We start from the raw sequence: 17311 nt of genomic DNA on the forward strand, positions 1-17311 counted from the left end.
TTTTGCACACTCTGCGTGGTCTTTTGTAGTTTTTTGTGCTAACCGCAAAGTTACCTTTCCTATCCTCAGTCTGTTTAGTAAGTCTGGCCTCCCTTTGCTGAAACCTGTTTCATTTCTGTGTTTGTGATTTTCATCTTAACTCACAGTCAATATATGTGGGGGGCTGCCTTTTTCTTTGGGGAATTTCTCTGAGGCAAGGTAGGCTTTATTTTCTATCTCTAGGGCTAGTTAGCTCTTAGGCTGTGAAGAGGCGTCTAGGGAGAGTTAGGTACGCTCCACGGCTATTTCTAGTGTGTGTGATAGGATTAGGGGTTGCGGTCAGCAGAGCTCCCACTTCCCAGAGCTTGTCCTTTGTTAGTTTAACCATCAGGTCGTTTCGGGTGCTCCTAACCACCAGGTCCATAACAGTTGACTAAGGAAACGTGGGACAACCCAAAACAATCATTAGGGCAGGAAATAGGTATGAATTTTGTAGGCAAATCCTTCAGCTAGTAAACCGCGCAGCTTTTTTGTCCAGACTCGCATCCACTGATGCAAAAATGTGAACACTGTAGAATTTTGAGAACTTGTGAACGAGGGACCAAGTAGCAGCTTTACAAAACTGCAAGGTCAATGCCTGATGGTGAAGAGCTCAAAATGCTCCCACTGCCCCAGTGGAATGAGCCTTGATTCCTAGCAGGGATGCTTTGATTTTAGATTTATAAGCTTCCAGGACAGTAGAACGAATCCAGAAGGCAATGGTCGCCTTGGCGGCAGAAAGACCTTGGTTGGGTCTGAAGAAAGTTGTCACCATTAGGTAGTGACGCACTGCTGTTACCAGATCCAAACAGTGTAAGGCACGGGTGTCAAACTGCATTCCTCGAGGGCCGCAAACAGGTCATATTTTCAGGATTTCCTTGTATTGCACAGGTGATAATTTAATCACCTGCACAGAATGATTCCAGCACCTTGTGTAATGCAAAGGAAATCTTGAAAACACGCATGGTCTGAGGCCCTCGAGGAATGCAGTTTGACACCCCTGGTGTAAGGATTATAAGGAGAAGAGTCGAGGAAAGGAAGAATGATCTCTTTGTTCAGGTGGATGGAAGAAACCACCTTGGGAAGGAATGAAGGCACCTCACTAAACCAGGTGAATGACTAAGGAAAGGAGAGCAGCAGGATAGGGCTACTTGTTCAGATACTCGCCTAATAGAAGTGATAGGAATCAGGAACGCCACCTTGCAGGAAAGCCAGAGTGGAAAAATGCCGTGGATAAGATGAAAAAGAGGACATTAATGGTCTAAGTGCCAGGATTAAGTCCCAGGGATCCAAGGTAAGCCAGTAAGGAGGAATAGAGTGGGCAACACCCTAAAGAAAGATGATGACTTGAGGTTTATAAACCAGGTATTTCTGTAAAAGAATGGAGAGGGTCGATACCTTGTTCTTGGAGAGAGCTAATAGCTAAACCATACTCAAGACTCGACTGTAGAAAAGTGAAAATTATAAAATGTAAAAAAAAAAAAAAAACACACGAGACCTTGTACACCAGCAGAAGGCCCTCTACATATAATGATAGAAACAGTAATATTTTAGAAATGCATCAACAGCAATGCCAATCAACTAAGTGACCAAGAATTTGCAAGGGAAAAAGGACCTTAGGAGAGAAAGTCTTGTCAGTCTCCACGTAACCTCTGTGAGGAGGTCAATCACTTCTGTGTACTACGATCTTCAGGGTCCAGCTCGAGGCCACAAAAGATGACAGTAATTCCTTCTAACTTGATCTTCTTGAACATCTTAGGTGGCAGAGACAGGAACAGATAAGGAAAAACTAAGACCACGGGCTCGCCAGAGTGTCAGATGCGATCGCTACAGGGTTGCAAACTCTGGGTACGAAACGGTGATCTTTGTGATTGTGTCTGGATGCCATCAGGTTGACATTTGGAGTACCCCACTACAGGCAGATGTGATCGAAGGAGGTTGGATGATGACACCACTTTCCTGCGATTACGCCTTCACAACTTAGGAAGTCTACAGCCCAATTGTTCATTCAAGGGATTTGGATTGCGGCGATTTTTGGGACTCTTCGTTCCACCCAGTAGAAAATCTGTGAGACCTGTGACATTGCTTGACAATTGAGTCCCTGCTTGATGTAGGCCATGGTAGCGGTGTTCCTGTCCTGGATTTGGAAACAAAGGTTCCAGAGCCCTCATGGGAAGAAGGACTTTGTGACTCTTCCACTTAGCGTGCACAGTCAACTTCTGCAAGACTGCTCCGCTACCTAGAAGGATGTCATCTTGTAACAATCTGCCAGTGAAAAGGAAGGAATGGATGAGTTAGAAGAATGAGGGGAGATTCCCATCATAAGATTAGAGATAGTCTGACTTGGGTGGGGAGAAGAATCAAGATTATCCAGTGAGAGGATAGACTTGTACCAATGGAAAAGCAGAGCCAGATGCAGTGGCCCGGTGTGGAGCTGAGCAAATGGTGTCACCTCTATGGCTGGTATTATCTTGCTCATTCAGAAGCAGAAGAAGAGAAGAAAGGCAGCTCAGTCAAGGCAGCCTCTGCCATCTGACGACTCATTTGAGTATCCCAGTATGCACTGGGATGTCATACGGAGGATCATCAAACAGGAAGTAACAGAAAAAATAAAACAGAGTAGAGATTGAACAGTTGGGATTTCTTAATTTATGTATATTAGATTATTATATTAAATAGACATTTAGGATTAAATCAATGTTCGTTTTGGACTACCCCTTAAACGCCAACTATGCTAGGAGAAAAAAAATGTTCTGCGGTCCAGACGAGAGAGGATACAGACTGACGACCGGCAGAACAGTACTGACTTATTTTAGGTCAGGAAAATACCCCTCTGTTACCCTATCTTTGGAGACAAAAGAAGAGAATTAGAAAAAAATAAAGCACACAGTTGGCAGAAACCGTCTGGAGCTCCAGATACACGTCTGCTCTCTAAGTGACAATAAGCCAAACAGAATAGCCTGGTTGCAAATAGTCAGGTGTAGCCAGCTGGGGAGGAGACAACTTTTTTTTTTTTTCTTAGTTGTAATTCTCACAGATTGTAAGCTCTTGCGAGCAGGGCTCTCACTCCTCCTGGAATCTGTTGATTTACGGGTTATTCTGTATTGTCTATTGTCTGTACAAGACCCCCTGTAATGTAAAGTGATGCGGAATATGTTGGTGCTATAGAAGTAAAAATTATTAAATCTTAAAGTACCTTCACACATAACGATATCGTTAACGATATCGTTGCTTTTTGTGACGTAGCAACAATATCGTTAAGGAAATCGTTCTGTGTGACAGCGACCAACGATCAGGCCCCTGCTGGGAGATCGTTGGTCGCTGAGGAAAGTCCAGAACTTTATTTCGTCGCTGGACTCCCTGCAGACATCGCTGGATCGGCGTGTGACACCGATCCAGCGATGTCTTCACTGGTAACCAGGGTAAACATCGGGTTACTAAGCGCAGGGCCGCGCTTAGTAACCCGATGTTTACCTTGGTTACCAGTGTAAAAGTAAAAAAAACAAACACTACATACTTACCTACCGCTGTCTGTCCCCGGCGCTCTGCTTCTCTGCACTCCTCCTGCACTGGCTGTGAGCGTCGGTCAGCCGGAAAGCAGAGCGGTGACGTCACCGCTCTGCTTTCCGGCTGCTGTGCTCACAGCCAGTACAGGAGGACTGCAGAGAAACAGAGCGCCGGGAACAGACAGCGGTAGGTAAGTATGTAGTGTTTGTTTTTTTTACTTTTACGCTGGTAACCAGGGTAAACATCGGGTTACTAAGCGCGGCCCTGCGCTTAGTAACCCGATGTTTACCCTGGTTACCCGGGGACCCCGGGATCGTTGGTCGCTGGAGAGCTGTCTGTGTGACAGCTCTCCAGCGACCAAACAGCGACGCTGCAGCGATCGACATCGTTGTCGGTATCGCTGCAGCGTCGCTGAGTGTGAAGGTACCTTTAGGTTCAGCCTCCTGTCGGCAGTAGCGTACACCCATGGTTCCTGTGTACTCCAATGAAGCGCCCAAGAAAAATAAGGCTGCCGTCACACTAGCAGTATTTGGTCAGTATATTACATCAGTATTTGTAAGCCAAAGCCAGGAGTGGAACAAATAGAGGAAAAGTATAATAGAAACATATGCACCACTTCTGTATTTATCACTCACTCCTGGTTTTGGCTTACAAATACTGCTAGTGTGACAGCAGCCTAAGAAGGAAGGTCATTAAAAAAAAATGAAAGAAAAGATTATGGAAGGCCACTGACACACATGGTAGAGACTGGTGGAAAATACCTCAACCAACTCTGTTTTATCGATGTCAGAAGTCTTCAGTCGAGCCATAAGTTTGCCAGCTGGAATAACCTTGCTGTAAAATGGCAGGCCCTTCCCTCCAGGAAACTTTTCTTCTGTATCAGCAGAAGTGTCTTCAGGTTCTTCGTCTGGAAGTTTCACACTTTCAACTTTCTGTTTTGCAGTCGTCGGCTTTGGGGGGTCAGGGTTTGACTGCTTTTTAGAAGACATTGCAATCTTATCTTGAGAACTAAACGTAGACTTCTTGTCACTTCTATGTTCTTGGGACAGCTCAATATTAGAGGTTCCAAATGTGATGGACTGTGGTTCTATGCTGGTCATGTGTTGAGAAGTAATGTGTACAACTTTACCATCCTCCTCTTCCCGGTGGCAGTCTGACATCATTTCAATGAGTTTGGTTGGACCATTGTCGTCAACAGCTTTGCATTTTTTATTTGCAATTTCTGTATAAATAAAGCAAAAAAAGAGAAAAAAGAAAAGAAATGTATAACTGGATGAAAAAAAACAACCAAAACAATACAAAACCAGTGTGTCCTAGAATGTTGTTCTATAGCATTACCATAGACTCCATATTCTCGATCATCATCTTTTTCTTGCTTTATGGCCCTGATAGTTTTATGGTCAAGTCCCTGAAAATCAAAATAAAATAGTGAATCGCTGTAATACCAGAAATCACTAGCAATGTCAACAATGATATTTCTTGGCTCTGAATATGATGCTTAGATCCAACATGCAAGGCTCAAGTATGAGTCAAATACCATAAAATTAGATGTATACATCAAAGAGGAAAGGGTAGAGATAGATTTAAAACAAGGAGGTGGGAAGGTGCACTTAAAGCTGTTTTGGCCAATAGAAGATACGGCCACCGCCTTTCAGGGCTTATCTACAGCATTCTAGGAGTGGAACAATTAGAGGAAAAGTATAATAGAAACATATGCACCACTTCTGCATTTATCACCCACTCCTGGTTTTGGCTTACAAATACTGATGTAAAATACTGACCAAATACTGCTAGTGTGACGGCAGTCTAACGGGGTGTAATTTCTCACCCTGTTTTCCAACACTTGTGTGACCGAGAGAACAGCATGGTGTCACCTACATCGTCCACCCTCAGGTCCACAAGGCAGGAACTAATTGCTCTGTCACCTCACGGCGCTTTAGGGTGATTCCCGGTGGCCGGTCCTAGCCTTTTCCCCCACACCAGCCCTCTCTTCGGAGCGGGCCGGGAGGAAGACTGGTCACTCGTTGGGCCTTCCCCTTTTTAGCGGTTGACACAGTCTTCTGCACTGTCCGGACCCATGACTGTGCAGGAAGTAGGATGCCATATCCCAGTGACCCTCATCCACCTGGGGGATTTCATCCTCAAGGGTGAAGGGATTCAGGACTCACTTTTGAGGTATGTCTGTGTCCTCCCTGTGGTACCCCCTTGCACGATACAGCTGGCTCCGATGAGCCGCGGTGCCTGTCCAAGACATTCGTTTAAATTGAATGCCCAGCTCGGGCCTTCATTACGAACCCCCTTTCCAGCCACGCCCCCTTCCCAACTCCTTGACCACTCAGTGCGCTTCTTCCGGATCACTTTTTTTTTTTTTTTGTCCAATGAGAGACCTCGTCTCGCTCTCCTCCCTTGATACGGGTCACGACCCCTGCGATCACGTCACTATCACAAGGCCTCTTCCTCCTGGTCAGTCCACGCCCTCGGCCAATCAGCAGGGGGCCCTTCTAGTGCCTCACCGGCCTGCACATCAGCTGACCACACCTCCCTTGGCATTCGGTACTTGAACTTCCTCCTGCTCCATCACTCACCTGTTACAGGACATTACAGCCTGCAAGGAGCTCTGCTCTTTGCTGTCTACAGCCACAGCTCTGCACACACCACAGCCTGAAGGGGGACACTGCAGACAACGCAGCTTCAGCTGGACCGTCGCTAACATCAGGTAGGCTCTGGCCTTACTGTCCTATTTTTTTTCTCTTCAGGACCTTAGCCCTCCACAGAAGTATTCCTAAGGCCCTCACTTATGCTCAACCCCAGGGAGGCCTATTCCTGCCCAACTCCTACTATAATTCACTACGCCTGTACCTTCTGAAAAAAGAAGTGGCCCTCAGGCTAGTCCTCGGCCCTCTGCCAGGCTTTCATCCCTTCTATCATGCCTGCATCACAGGAGCCCCCCATCGTCCGTGACGAGAGCACACCTCACTCCTCCGGAGTGGGCAGTTTCTATGTCGCAATCTGTTTCTGACTAGACCAAGGTGTCTCTCTCATTGGTCCAAGTCCTAGAACGCTTACCAAACCTGTCCGCCACCACCAGTGTTTCGAAGACCTCCCACGGCGATTCGCATGCACCTTAATACCACCCTTACAAGGAGAGATCAAGAGTAAAGTCCAGGAAGCGAGTTCTTTCCAGCTCTTCAACCAGCTCCCCGGGCCTCTCGACATCCTCCAGGATGCCCTCTATATCTCACACCCCCTCTTCTGATGTGGCTCTGGGGAATGATCCAGATTCCCAGTCAGACTCAGATTCTGACGCAGACCAGAACTCCAAACTAAATGACAAAGTTGACACACTTATATTGGCGATTAACCAGACCCTTAATATTAAAGAGGACGAGGTCCCTCCCCAAGACCACTGTCTCCTTTGAACAAGTAAAATGTCTTTCCCGGACATTATTATTTTCTAACCACAGGGAATTTGAAGCAATTTTCAAACGCTGGGAACACCCTGAGAAGCGATTCCCGGGGAGGAAACAACTGGACATTCTTTGAACCCTTTAGTTCGGTGCTCATTAACAAAAGGACAGAGTCCCCGACTGTTGATCCGCCAGTTTCTCGGCTGTCCTCCAAGATGGTTCTGTCTCTGTCAGACGGATCCTTTGTCATGGACTCCACTGACAGACATATCGAATCCCTGGCTAAGTCAGCTTTTGAAGGAGCTGGTGCCTCCCTCTGTCCAATCTTTGCTTACACTTGGGTAGCAAAATCAGTTTCGGCCTGGGCAAGACTCTTTTGGAAGGGAATTCTAGTGGCAGCTTCTCCTGACGAGCTTGGCGACATTGCAGGCCAGATTGCCCACGCTGGCAAATATCTATTGACGGCATGCTTGGATGCAGCCAGTTGCTCTACTCGGCTTACCAGCACTATCACTGCGATACAGCAGATTCTTTGGTAATCTGTAATCGCCTATATGGAACCAGAGGAGGCTCTCTGTTCTGTGGACATTCAGGATGCTTACCTACACAAACCTCTTTGCGTCTCGCATCGGAGATTTCTCCGGTTCGCGATTCAGGATGAAAAATACCATTTCACAGCCCTTCCCTTTGGCCTGGCCTCTGCCCCCAGGGTGTTTACGAAGGTTATGGCAGCTGTCATGGCCATTCTTCATTTCAGGGGGATGCTAGTCATCCCTTATCTGGACAATCTGTTGATCAAGGGTCAGTCCTCCCAAGACTGCCATCAGAGCCTTCAGATCACCCTGGACACTTTCACCCGTCTCGGCTGGATAGTCAATGGGGAAAAGTATTTCCTGATCCCATCTAGGTGCCTGGTGTTCTTGGGCATGCTGTTCACCACAGCTTGAGCCAATGTCTTCCTTCCATGGGAGAAGTTCTCTTCTCTTTGCCTGGGGATCTGTGCTCTGAGACTACCATCTCCACATTCCTTGCGCCTCTGCATGAATGTACTGGGGAAGGTGACTGCAGCCATGGAAGCAGTACCCGTTGCCCAGTTCCATACCGTCCCCTTCAGCTGGCCCTCCTGTCAACTTGGGACAAGAGGAGCTCTTCACTGGACCGACCCATTCTCCTGCCTCTTCGGGTGAGATAGCCTCTGACATGGTGGATTCTCTGCGCCTCTGTTCTGCATGGGAAATCCTTCCTCTCTCTCTGCTGGTAAGTCATCACCACCAATGCCAATCTCCTCGGATGGGGAGCGGTCTATCTCCATGGTATAGCACAGGGTCGAAGGAATGCTCAGAATGCCGCTCTCCCCATCAACTTGCTGAAAATTAGAGTGATTTAGGTCTCCCTTCGCCACTGGCAGAATCACCTTGCTGGCCACGTAGTCAGACAATGCTGCCGTCGTGGCGTATATAAATCACCAAGATGGATCGGGCATCAAATCAGTCATGATGGAGGCAGCTAAGATCCTGCTTTGGGCAGAACGTCACATAACCGCACTATCAGCAGTCCAGATCCCGGTGATGGACAATTGGACATCTGACTTCCTGAGTCATCAGGGCCTCGTGTCAGGCGAGTGGTCTTAACACCGCCGTCTTTTACTAGATCTGACACGGATGGGGCAGCCCGGATGTCAACCTAGTGGTATCTCGGATGAACCACAAGGTGCCTTGTTGAGTAGCAAGGTCCCGCGAGACCCTCTAGCCACCGGTTATGACTGCCCTACCTATTTCCTCCTCTCCCGCTGATTAGAAGAGTCTTAAAAAATAATCAAGTTAGGCCGGTTTCACACGTCGGTGGCTCCGGTACGTGAGGTGTCAGTTTCCTCACGTACCGGAGACACTGACTTACGTAGACACATTAAAATCAATGTGTCTTTGCACATGTCAGCGTGTTTTCACAGACCGTGTGTCCGTGTGCAAAACACTGAGACATGTCAGTGTTCGTGGGAGCGCACGGATCACACGGACCCATTAAAGTCAATGGGTTTGTGTAAAACACGTACCGCACATGGATGCTGTCCGTGTGCCGTGCAGGAGACAGCGCTACAGTAAGCTCTGTCCCCCCAGCTTGTGGTGCTAAAGCCCCATTCATTTCTTCTCTCCAGCAGCGTTCGCTGGAGCGAAGGAATGAAAAATAATTTTTTTTTTGTTAAAACAAAGTTCCCGGTAATCTCCCCCCTTCCTCCCCCTGTGCGCCCGCCCGCTGGCATTAAAATACTTACCCAGCTCCCCCGATGCTTCCTCTCAGCGTCGCAGCTCTTCCTGTATGAGCGGTCACGTGGTGCCGCACATTACAGTGATGAATATGCGGCTCCACCTCCCATAGGGAGGGAATATGCGGCATCCTAAGAAAGGACACGAAGCGAAGGATATTGTGGAGAAGTGAGAAACGAGATCAAAGCACAAAGGAGAGCCAGTAGGAGTCGTGCCCCGAGAACGGCAACATCCTACTGAGGCGCGTAGCCGGTGGCTGAAACATCGAGGAAGTAACTGACTCCAAGCATTACTTCAAACAGCGGCAGGACAGTTGATTATAGGTTGGCTGTCTACCATACATCACCTAAGAAGACATAGGGGGCAAGCGTGGAGAGTGGCGTCTCTAGGGTCCCAGAATAGCTCCGAGCCTTCTTGTCAAACGGGTGCGTCCTATCCAGATAAACTTGGGGGACGGAGAGAAAGAGAAAGAACGAGAACAGAAGTTGTGAGGACTATCCCGAATGCTCAGCAGGGAAGAACTACAACACACAGGCGCTAGTGGTAGGCACTGATTTCCACCTGCAAAGGGAACTCTGGATGTGCCTTCGGACCGGCCGGTCTCAGCCAGCCCTGTTAGCAGTGCTCTGGATTGCGGATCCTGAAGCCTTCAGTAAAAGGTAAAGAGACTGCAACCCTGTGTCTTCGTTATTAACCGCGCTCCACATCACCCCCTACACCACTGGGAAGCCCTGGGGATATACTTCACCTGTGGGAAGGTATACCATCTAGCTGCCATAACACCACCCCAGTAAGCCCCAAGCAGCGTCGGTCATCCTGACCGAATACCACAGGTGGCGTCACGAAACCTTAGCCAACTTTCATCACCCCTTTCATTGGACGCCCCTTAGCAGGGTCACGGACCGGGTCCAGCCACTGTGACAACCCTAGAACCGAGAGAGAGGACCGGTACTGGGTAACCCGCGGCCCTGTGTCTGGGGGCGCTCCAATTGGGTTGAGGAAAGTTTCCCAGATCCTTATCCTCAAGAAATACCTTAATTTCTTCAAAGCATTCCACAAAGCACTCAACAACTTTGCCTCGGCTCAGCCATCTTACACTATTGTACATCAGCAGTCCACTGTAGGTAGAATCAACTTCCAGTAAAAGTGCAGAAAATTCTCGCTTGTGAAGGGGGCGAGCAGCTATTAAACTAACTAACCTAGTGCCAGTTTGTGGGATGTACACTGCGGAGGAAAAGCTAACCTTTTTTCTGCATAGTGTCAGCCTCCTAGTGGCAGCAGAATACACCCATGGTTAAAACATGGTTCCTGTGTCCCCCAATGAAGCGATAGAGAAATTAACTATTTTTGTAACAACTGACATTAAGTTGGTGAATCCTGCCTTGGCACATAAAGCTTCCTGATGGATAATACAATGAAAAGGCATAATACGATGTCCAATAGCGTCCATAAACAATTTGACAAATTTCAACTTTTTTTCCCACTATGTTTAGTGCCCCATCTGTCCTCATTGACACAATTTTAAAGATACCAGTGCTTAGGTCACGGAATGTTTGTATAACAACCTTACATACTGTATTTCACTTCCTGATGTACTTGTTGGCACGGATACTAACTTTATCAACTCTTCTATCATTGTGAGATCATCAGAATACCGACCAATAAAGGCCAACTGAACATGTGCTGTGACAACAGTAGTTTCATCAAGAGAGATCAAAAAATATTTGCAATTACTTATGTGTCTTATTAATTGATGTTGTACGTTTGTGTTCAGTCTCATTATTCGGTCTTTTATGATATTTCTACTGAGTGGTAACTCAGATGTTATCTTAATAATTGCATATTTATTCTGCATATCGCAAAATAGAACTGGTGCACATCTTAGGAGAGTTTCTTTAATAAATTCCCCCTTACTGAGGGCTTTTCCATGCTGAGCTATGGCGTGAGCAATGCTCAATCTTGCAGATGTTAAATTTGTAGAGCCTTTTACAAATTTAAGGATGGTATTAGATTGGCTCTTATAAAAGTGTAGCTGCCTAGGAATGTATTCCTTCCTATCATCCTCACTGTTTTCCCAAGAGCTGGGAATGATTAGTTTCAAAATGTCCATTTACATTCCACTTTCTGCATACTACCGTTTCCGTAGATAGAAAAAAATGGCAGATCATTTTGCATTCTATAATGCCAAACATCTCGGTCCATGTCTCTTGAAAGGGTTGGCTACTGCTACTACCACTTCCTTTACTTAACCTTGGTTTTTTAATTTTTTGGGTTCTCCATCAGAGGGGCAGTGACAGAAGATAGAATTATAAATAGCCTGTTAGCCCTGCAGGGAATCAGGGGTTAACTGACCAAAAGATGGCACATGTAACTGTCTTTTAGGAAAGGGCAGTGTTAATAAGCAGAAATAGGGGTTAATATGGATGCACAACAGTAATAGTGGTGAAATGGAGTCTGCACTATGCTGCAAGATGGCGTTCCTTATGTAAATTAAGATGGATGCCGCCATTTCTAAAGGCGGGAATAGGCACCCATAGCACAGGCACTCGCCTCTCCTCACTTATCTCAGTAATGATGGCCAATTAGATAAAATTCATGGCACCCCAGAACAGTAGATTGGATGATGGTTGCTGTGGTTATGAGGTGGCTGGTAATGGTGATCACAGGGCCCCCAAAGATGCGTCCCTCACGGCAATCCACTGCTCCGAAAACCGTAAGTGAGGTCAAAGATCCCATAACTGGAAGTCCCACAACTAGACACTCTGTGCCGAAATTCTGTTGTTTGGGCCTACAGAACTCCGGCACAGAGTATCTATTCAACACTACAGAGATGGGCGGACCCCTAGATGTTCGGGTCTGGACGAAAAGTTAAAAAAGTTTGGGTACCAGAACAGTACCCGCACCCCATTCACTTGAAGGGGGGCCCGAAAATCCAGTGTTTGGCACGTTGTTGTGTGCATGACAGCACAGAAACCACCGCTTCGGCGGTGAAATCATCCCCACTGGTCAGAGCCGCAGATCCCATGCTGTCAAAAGACAGCACATGACAGGGCGACAAACACCCAGTGTTCGGGCAGCCTAACCCGACTTTACTGTTTGGGTTCGTCCATCTCTATCCTTTGCTACTGCACCTGACCGTGCAGGAGCCGAGGATGAAACGTCCTTCTCGGCATGCGGCCCCATACTCTCTGTATGCGGCCGTGCGTCATCAAAAATGACTATGCGTGTCAGTGCTGACAAGTGTGTCATAGATTCGCCATCAAGGTACTAGGAGCTCTTCAGCGACCACCTTTCAAATCCATTCAGGACATTCCGTTTTCTCTCCTTTCATGGAAGGTTGCCTTTCTGGTAGCCATCACATCCATCAGAAGAGTCTCTGAGCTGGTGGCACCATCTTGCCATTCCCATTTCTGAGGGTCGTCGTAAGGGTCCCCCAGCTTCTAAATCTACCATTGCCTGCTGGATTCGCTTGGCGATACTGGAGACATATCGCGTTCAGGACACACATCCCCCTCCAGGTGTAAGGGATCGTTCCACCCGGGCGGTGGGGTCCTCTGGGCCATTCGTCACCAGGCTTCTGCTTCTCAGGTTTGCAAGGCTGTGACCTGGTCATCTTTGCACACATTTGCGAGGTTCTACAGGGTTCATACCCACGCCTTGTCCGATAAGAGCCTGGAAAGAAACGTGCTGCAGGCAGCGGTCGCCCACCATCCGACAATTCTTTTCTACTTGCTCTGTCTCCCACCCTTGGGACTACTTTAGGACATCCCATGGTTACCTGTGTCCCCCAATGAAGCAATGAAGAAAGAGGTATTTTTGGTACTCACCGTAAAATCTCTTTCTTGGAGCCTTCATTGATGGACACAGCACCCTTTCTTGTTTTTCTGGCTATGTTGGGCCTACGTGCCTTTTGTTGGTCTTGTACATAGTTGCGTTATTTTGCTGCTTCTCCTACAGCTTTGATACTAACTGACTAGCATTGTGCGAGTTGGTGGGTGTATACTGCTAATGAGGAGCTATTTTCCTTCTTTTGCATAGTGTCAGCCTACTAGCGATCACAGCATACATCCATGGTTACCCGTGTCTCCCAATGAAGTCTCCAAGAAAGACTTTACGGTACCAAAAATCCCTCTTTTTGAATTTCTCATCTCTGTTGCGGAGAAATTAGCATGTAAAGTGTATGTTTTAATTAATGTTAATTTCAAAGGGGGTGTTACCAAGGATTTCTCTGAGGAGTGTGTACTTCTTTCCCAGAATGACAATGACCATTCATAAGCAACATACTGGGGTAAAAAGAGTGATCATTGATCTAACTGCAGAGCTGTGTGTGATTACACATGCCAAGATTAGAGCATAGATCAGCATGATTATAAACACCTTTGAGCTTTCATCTCAGGACAGTGAGCGTGAAGGAAGAGGCAGTATAGCCAAGCTGAAATGTCTCTCATTACAAACACATGTACAACTTCCCTCACAGTTCTGTCAGCTCTGCTGTATCCCGTACCCCAACAATGACTGCTTAAGATGAAAGCTGAAGGTTCATTTAATCACACATCCCTGATTTACTCCTGACAGTTTGTAATCACGCAAACCTCTGATTGAGACCAGTGAGGAGGCTGTCTATCATTGCATATCTCACACAGGAGAAAGTCTGTTCTAAGCCATTGTGGGGGCGTTCTGTTCTCCGCTGTAAAACGCCTCCTGCTTACAATTAGTCAACCTCATCGAGTGGAAGAAGTACTCACCCCCTCTGAAGAAAACAAAATCTGTGGTAACGCCCAGTTGGGCTGATCATGACTTACAACCTAGTATCTCTGTATTGAGACAACCCCCTTTTTAAATCAAGGAACATGTGTTCAACCATTTATCAAGATTAACAACGATCATTATCCGCCTCCTACATATTTAATGTGAGACAACCCCTTTAACAATTTTTTTTCTTTTTTTTTTTTTTGTAATCCTAAATATTTTTCATCCTCCAAAATAATAATAAAAAAGAACACAAGATTACCCGGTCAGGGGCATTTCGGACACATATGCCTCTGCCTTTGGCTTTCTTTTCCTCTGGCGCTTTTCGTTGATAGCCCCTGACTCGAGCACATGTCATCATATTATTAAAGTATAAATGCACTGGATCTCCCTTTGTCTGTAAATAAAAAGTTGCAGTATTATAACAAAGTATCTTGAAAGTCACACGCCTATGTAATCTCAGTCAATTTTTCAACTGTATATTTTGTGCCAAGGAGAGTAAAAAAACAGTCTCTGGAGTTAATGGAACAGCAGGGAATTTTTAATTAGAGTACATTATAAAAATGGTTAAATTATTTTAAAGGACCTTGTGTGAATCTATTCAATTTTATGTGGTATGATGGGACATAAGAAGATCTAAGCAGGGTGTTATCTAAGCGAGATCTTACCACCATGCTTGGACGGCCGGGTTTGCCTCCTTCAGTAGACTTGTTCTTTTCTATGTGCCTTTGGTGCAAAATTCTCACCTCGACAATTTCACCCTGTTCAGGGATACATAAAGGCTCTGGATCATCTCCAACATCAGATCGATTCCAAATAGGAAAACAAATTGGTGCCCGCATATCTGATCTCCGGTCATCTGAAAAAAAAAAAAAGAACAATCACTTAAACTTTGAAGAAGAGTCTGATGATGCTACAGTCTGACATGATCCACAATTTTGTGACATTCCGAGCAGTTTTACTCCAGAATTCTGATGAAAACTATTTAATGCTCAAGCAGCACAGGTCTATTGCCATTGCAAATTGGGAGCACATTTGTCATTACCTACCGCCTTCATTAGACTTCCTCTTCCTGACTTTCATGGGCCTGTTACATAGGCCATCTATAGAAAATTCCTGTTTTTTCTCTCTTTGCATGACATCTAGCGCGTCGACCCCATGTTCAGACTGGTAACCATATCCAGGAATAGAAGTTAAATCAATCTCAGCCTTTTCCTGCAATGTCCGGTTTTCTTTAGCCTTGAGCCCATCTTTTCCAGAGTACGATTTGCTCTTCAGGCATTCACAACTAAACATACAAGCTTCATGGCGGCAGTGAGTGGTCAAAAGCTTTGTATGATTTATACTGGAACAAATGCAACCTAACCGGCAAAATTCACTCTTGCAGAAAGTTTTTGGTTTCTTGTTGAAGGTCAGGATAGGTTTCTTTTTCAGGGAAGCCTAGGGAAGAAAATAAAGAACAAGCAGATAGTTTAGAAAATTTGAAAAGAAGTTGCAACCTTTAAAAATAATAATAATAAAAAAAATGGTAGAATAAAAGCAAACCAAGTGGGATAAAACTCTGCCATCAAGGTAGATAAGTTTGGTAAGCGAATAACTAGTAGATATTGTCTTTATCCTATCAATTTAATAAAACAAAAAAACAAATGAGTCTTAACCAGATCAAGACCCATTTACCTGCATCAAAGATTATAAGAAAATGTTAAAAGGTGAATAAACCCCTGTAAAAACAGGATTTTTGGTTGTTTACAGTAAAATCTGTTTCTCAGAGCCTTCATTGGGGACAAAGGAAACCATAGGTGTAAGCTGCTGCCACTAGAAGTCCGAGACTATGCACAAAAAAAGTTAGCTCCTCCTCCACAGTGTACACCCCACCGACCATAACTAGGATAATCAGTTAGTGAGAAAGCAGTAGGAGAAGCAACATGTAGAAGAAAAATAAAACACACAAACTAACAATATAATACAGTACCCAGCTGGTACAAATATATATATATTTTTTTTATTTTGAGAAAATAAATGAATTTTTATTAACATTTTTCAGTTGAAGTGGATGCATTCAAAAAATCCGTAGGTGCTTAGCGCCACATTTGCTTGGAATTTATTTTCCCTTTGAAATATAATACAGTAAACAGAGCTGTTTAACATGGGAGGGTGCAGTGTCCCCCAATGAAGACTCCGAGAAACAGATTTTACCGTAAGCATCCCAAAATCCTGTTTTCTCTATCGCTTCATTGGAGGACCCAGGAAACTATGGGACGTCCCAAAGCAGTATCCCAAGGGGAGGGAACAGTAGAGAACTTCAATCGGGTCGGAGAACTCACCACTGCTGCCTGCAAGGTCTTTCTACCTAAGCTGGCATCCACCGAAGCGTAGTCATGAACCCTGAAAAATTTTTTGCAAACATGTGGAGGACCGATTATTGCTCTGCAGAGCTGCATGGTGGAGGTCCTATGTGTACCGCCAGGAGGTGCCTGTGCCCCGGGTAGAGTGTGCCTTAAACCCAGAAGAAGGCGATCTGCTCTGACCCAGTAAGCCTACAATTGCCGTCCAGAGCCAACGAGCAATTGTTGACCCTATAGGCTGGAAGGCCTCTATACGCACGACCCCATGTTCCGAAAAGGGAATCAAGAATGACGGATAGAGCCATGATGAGAAGATACGGGAAGAGCACTGAAACGGATTCATAGAATGTGCAAAAACCGCTGTCACAGTCTCTGCAAGACTCTGGGAGCGGTCGAGAGCCTGAAACGGCAGGCGACAGAATTAAAATGGACCCGCACCTCAGAAATCTCTGGTGCCCTGAAGAAAAAAGGACATGGATAAAAACTTCCATGGAAACAAAAAAAAAAACCTGTGGTTCCCAGGAAGCAATTACTGAACGAAGAGACGCCATCCTGAAAAGACAAAGACGGACTCCCGTGTTAAGCAATCTTCGATCCGCGACGAGTCATGCGGCGGAAAATCCACCAGCACTGTTCCTGGGAAATCTATCCCTCGCATCACGGAAAAAGAGGATTTAAAGGAAACCTTTTTCCTAACGTGGCGAGCCTGTGACTTCTCTTGGTGGGAGAACTCCTCTGTCGAAGGGGAGGGTTAAAAGTGCCAAACCCCACATGACAAAGAGGAACAACGAGGTTTGGCCTGAGGAAGGAGAGAGCTCATCCCTCCGGTGGCCTCCTTAACCCCTCTGTGACCTTAGACGTACTATCTCGTCGAGGTGCCCTGGGCTTATCTGACCCTGGACGGGATAGTACGTCATAGCCGATCGGCCGCGCTCACGGGGGGAGCGCGGCCGATCGCGGCCGGGTGTCAGCTGCTTATCGCAGCTGACATCCGGCACTATGTGCCAGGAGCGGTCACGGACCG

The 17311-nt window shown here is 46.2% G+C and overlaps 1 protein-coding gene across 2 annotated transcripts in view; it reads right to left on the reverse strand.

The window, feature by feature from the left end:
• Positions 1 to 17311, reverse strand: part of MGA (MAX dimerization protein MGA) — a 168879-nt gene that overhangs the window by 66627 nt on the left and 84941 nt on the right. For both annotated transcript variants that reach the window (XM_069732533.1, XM_069732532.1), the window contains 5 exons: positions 14992 to 15382; positions 14611 to 14801; positions 14205 to 14339; positions 4864 to 4933; positions 4287 to 4747 (listed from right to left, as the gene is read on the reverse strand). In XM_069732533.1, the coding sequence (XP_069588634.1) occupies positions 4287 to 4747; positions 4864 to 4933; positions 14205 to 14339; positions 14611 to 14801; positions 14992 to 15382 (1248 nt within the window). The remainder of the gene's footprint in view (positions 1 to 4286; positions 4748 to 4863; positions 4934 to 14204; positions 14340 to 14610; positions 14802 to 14991; positions 15383 to 17311) is intronic.

The sequence above is a fragment of the Ranitomeya imitator genome, chromosome 1, assembly GCF_032444005.1.
Source record: "Ranitomeya imitator isolate aRanImi1 chromosome 1, aRanImi1.pri, whole genome shotgun sequence".
Taxonomy (NCBI): Eukaryota; Metazoa; Chordata; class Amphibia; order Anura; family Dendrobatidae; genus Ranitomeya; species Ranitomeya imitator.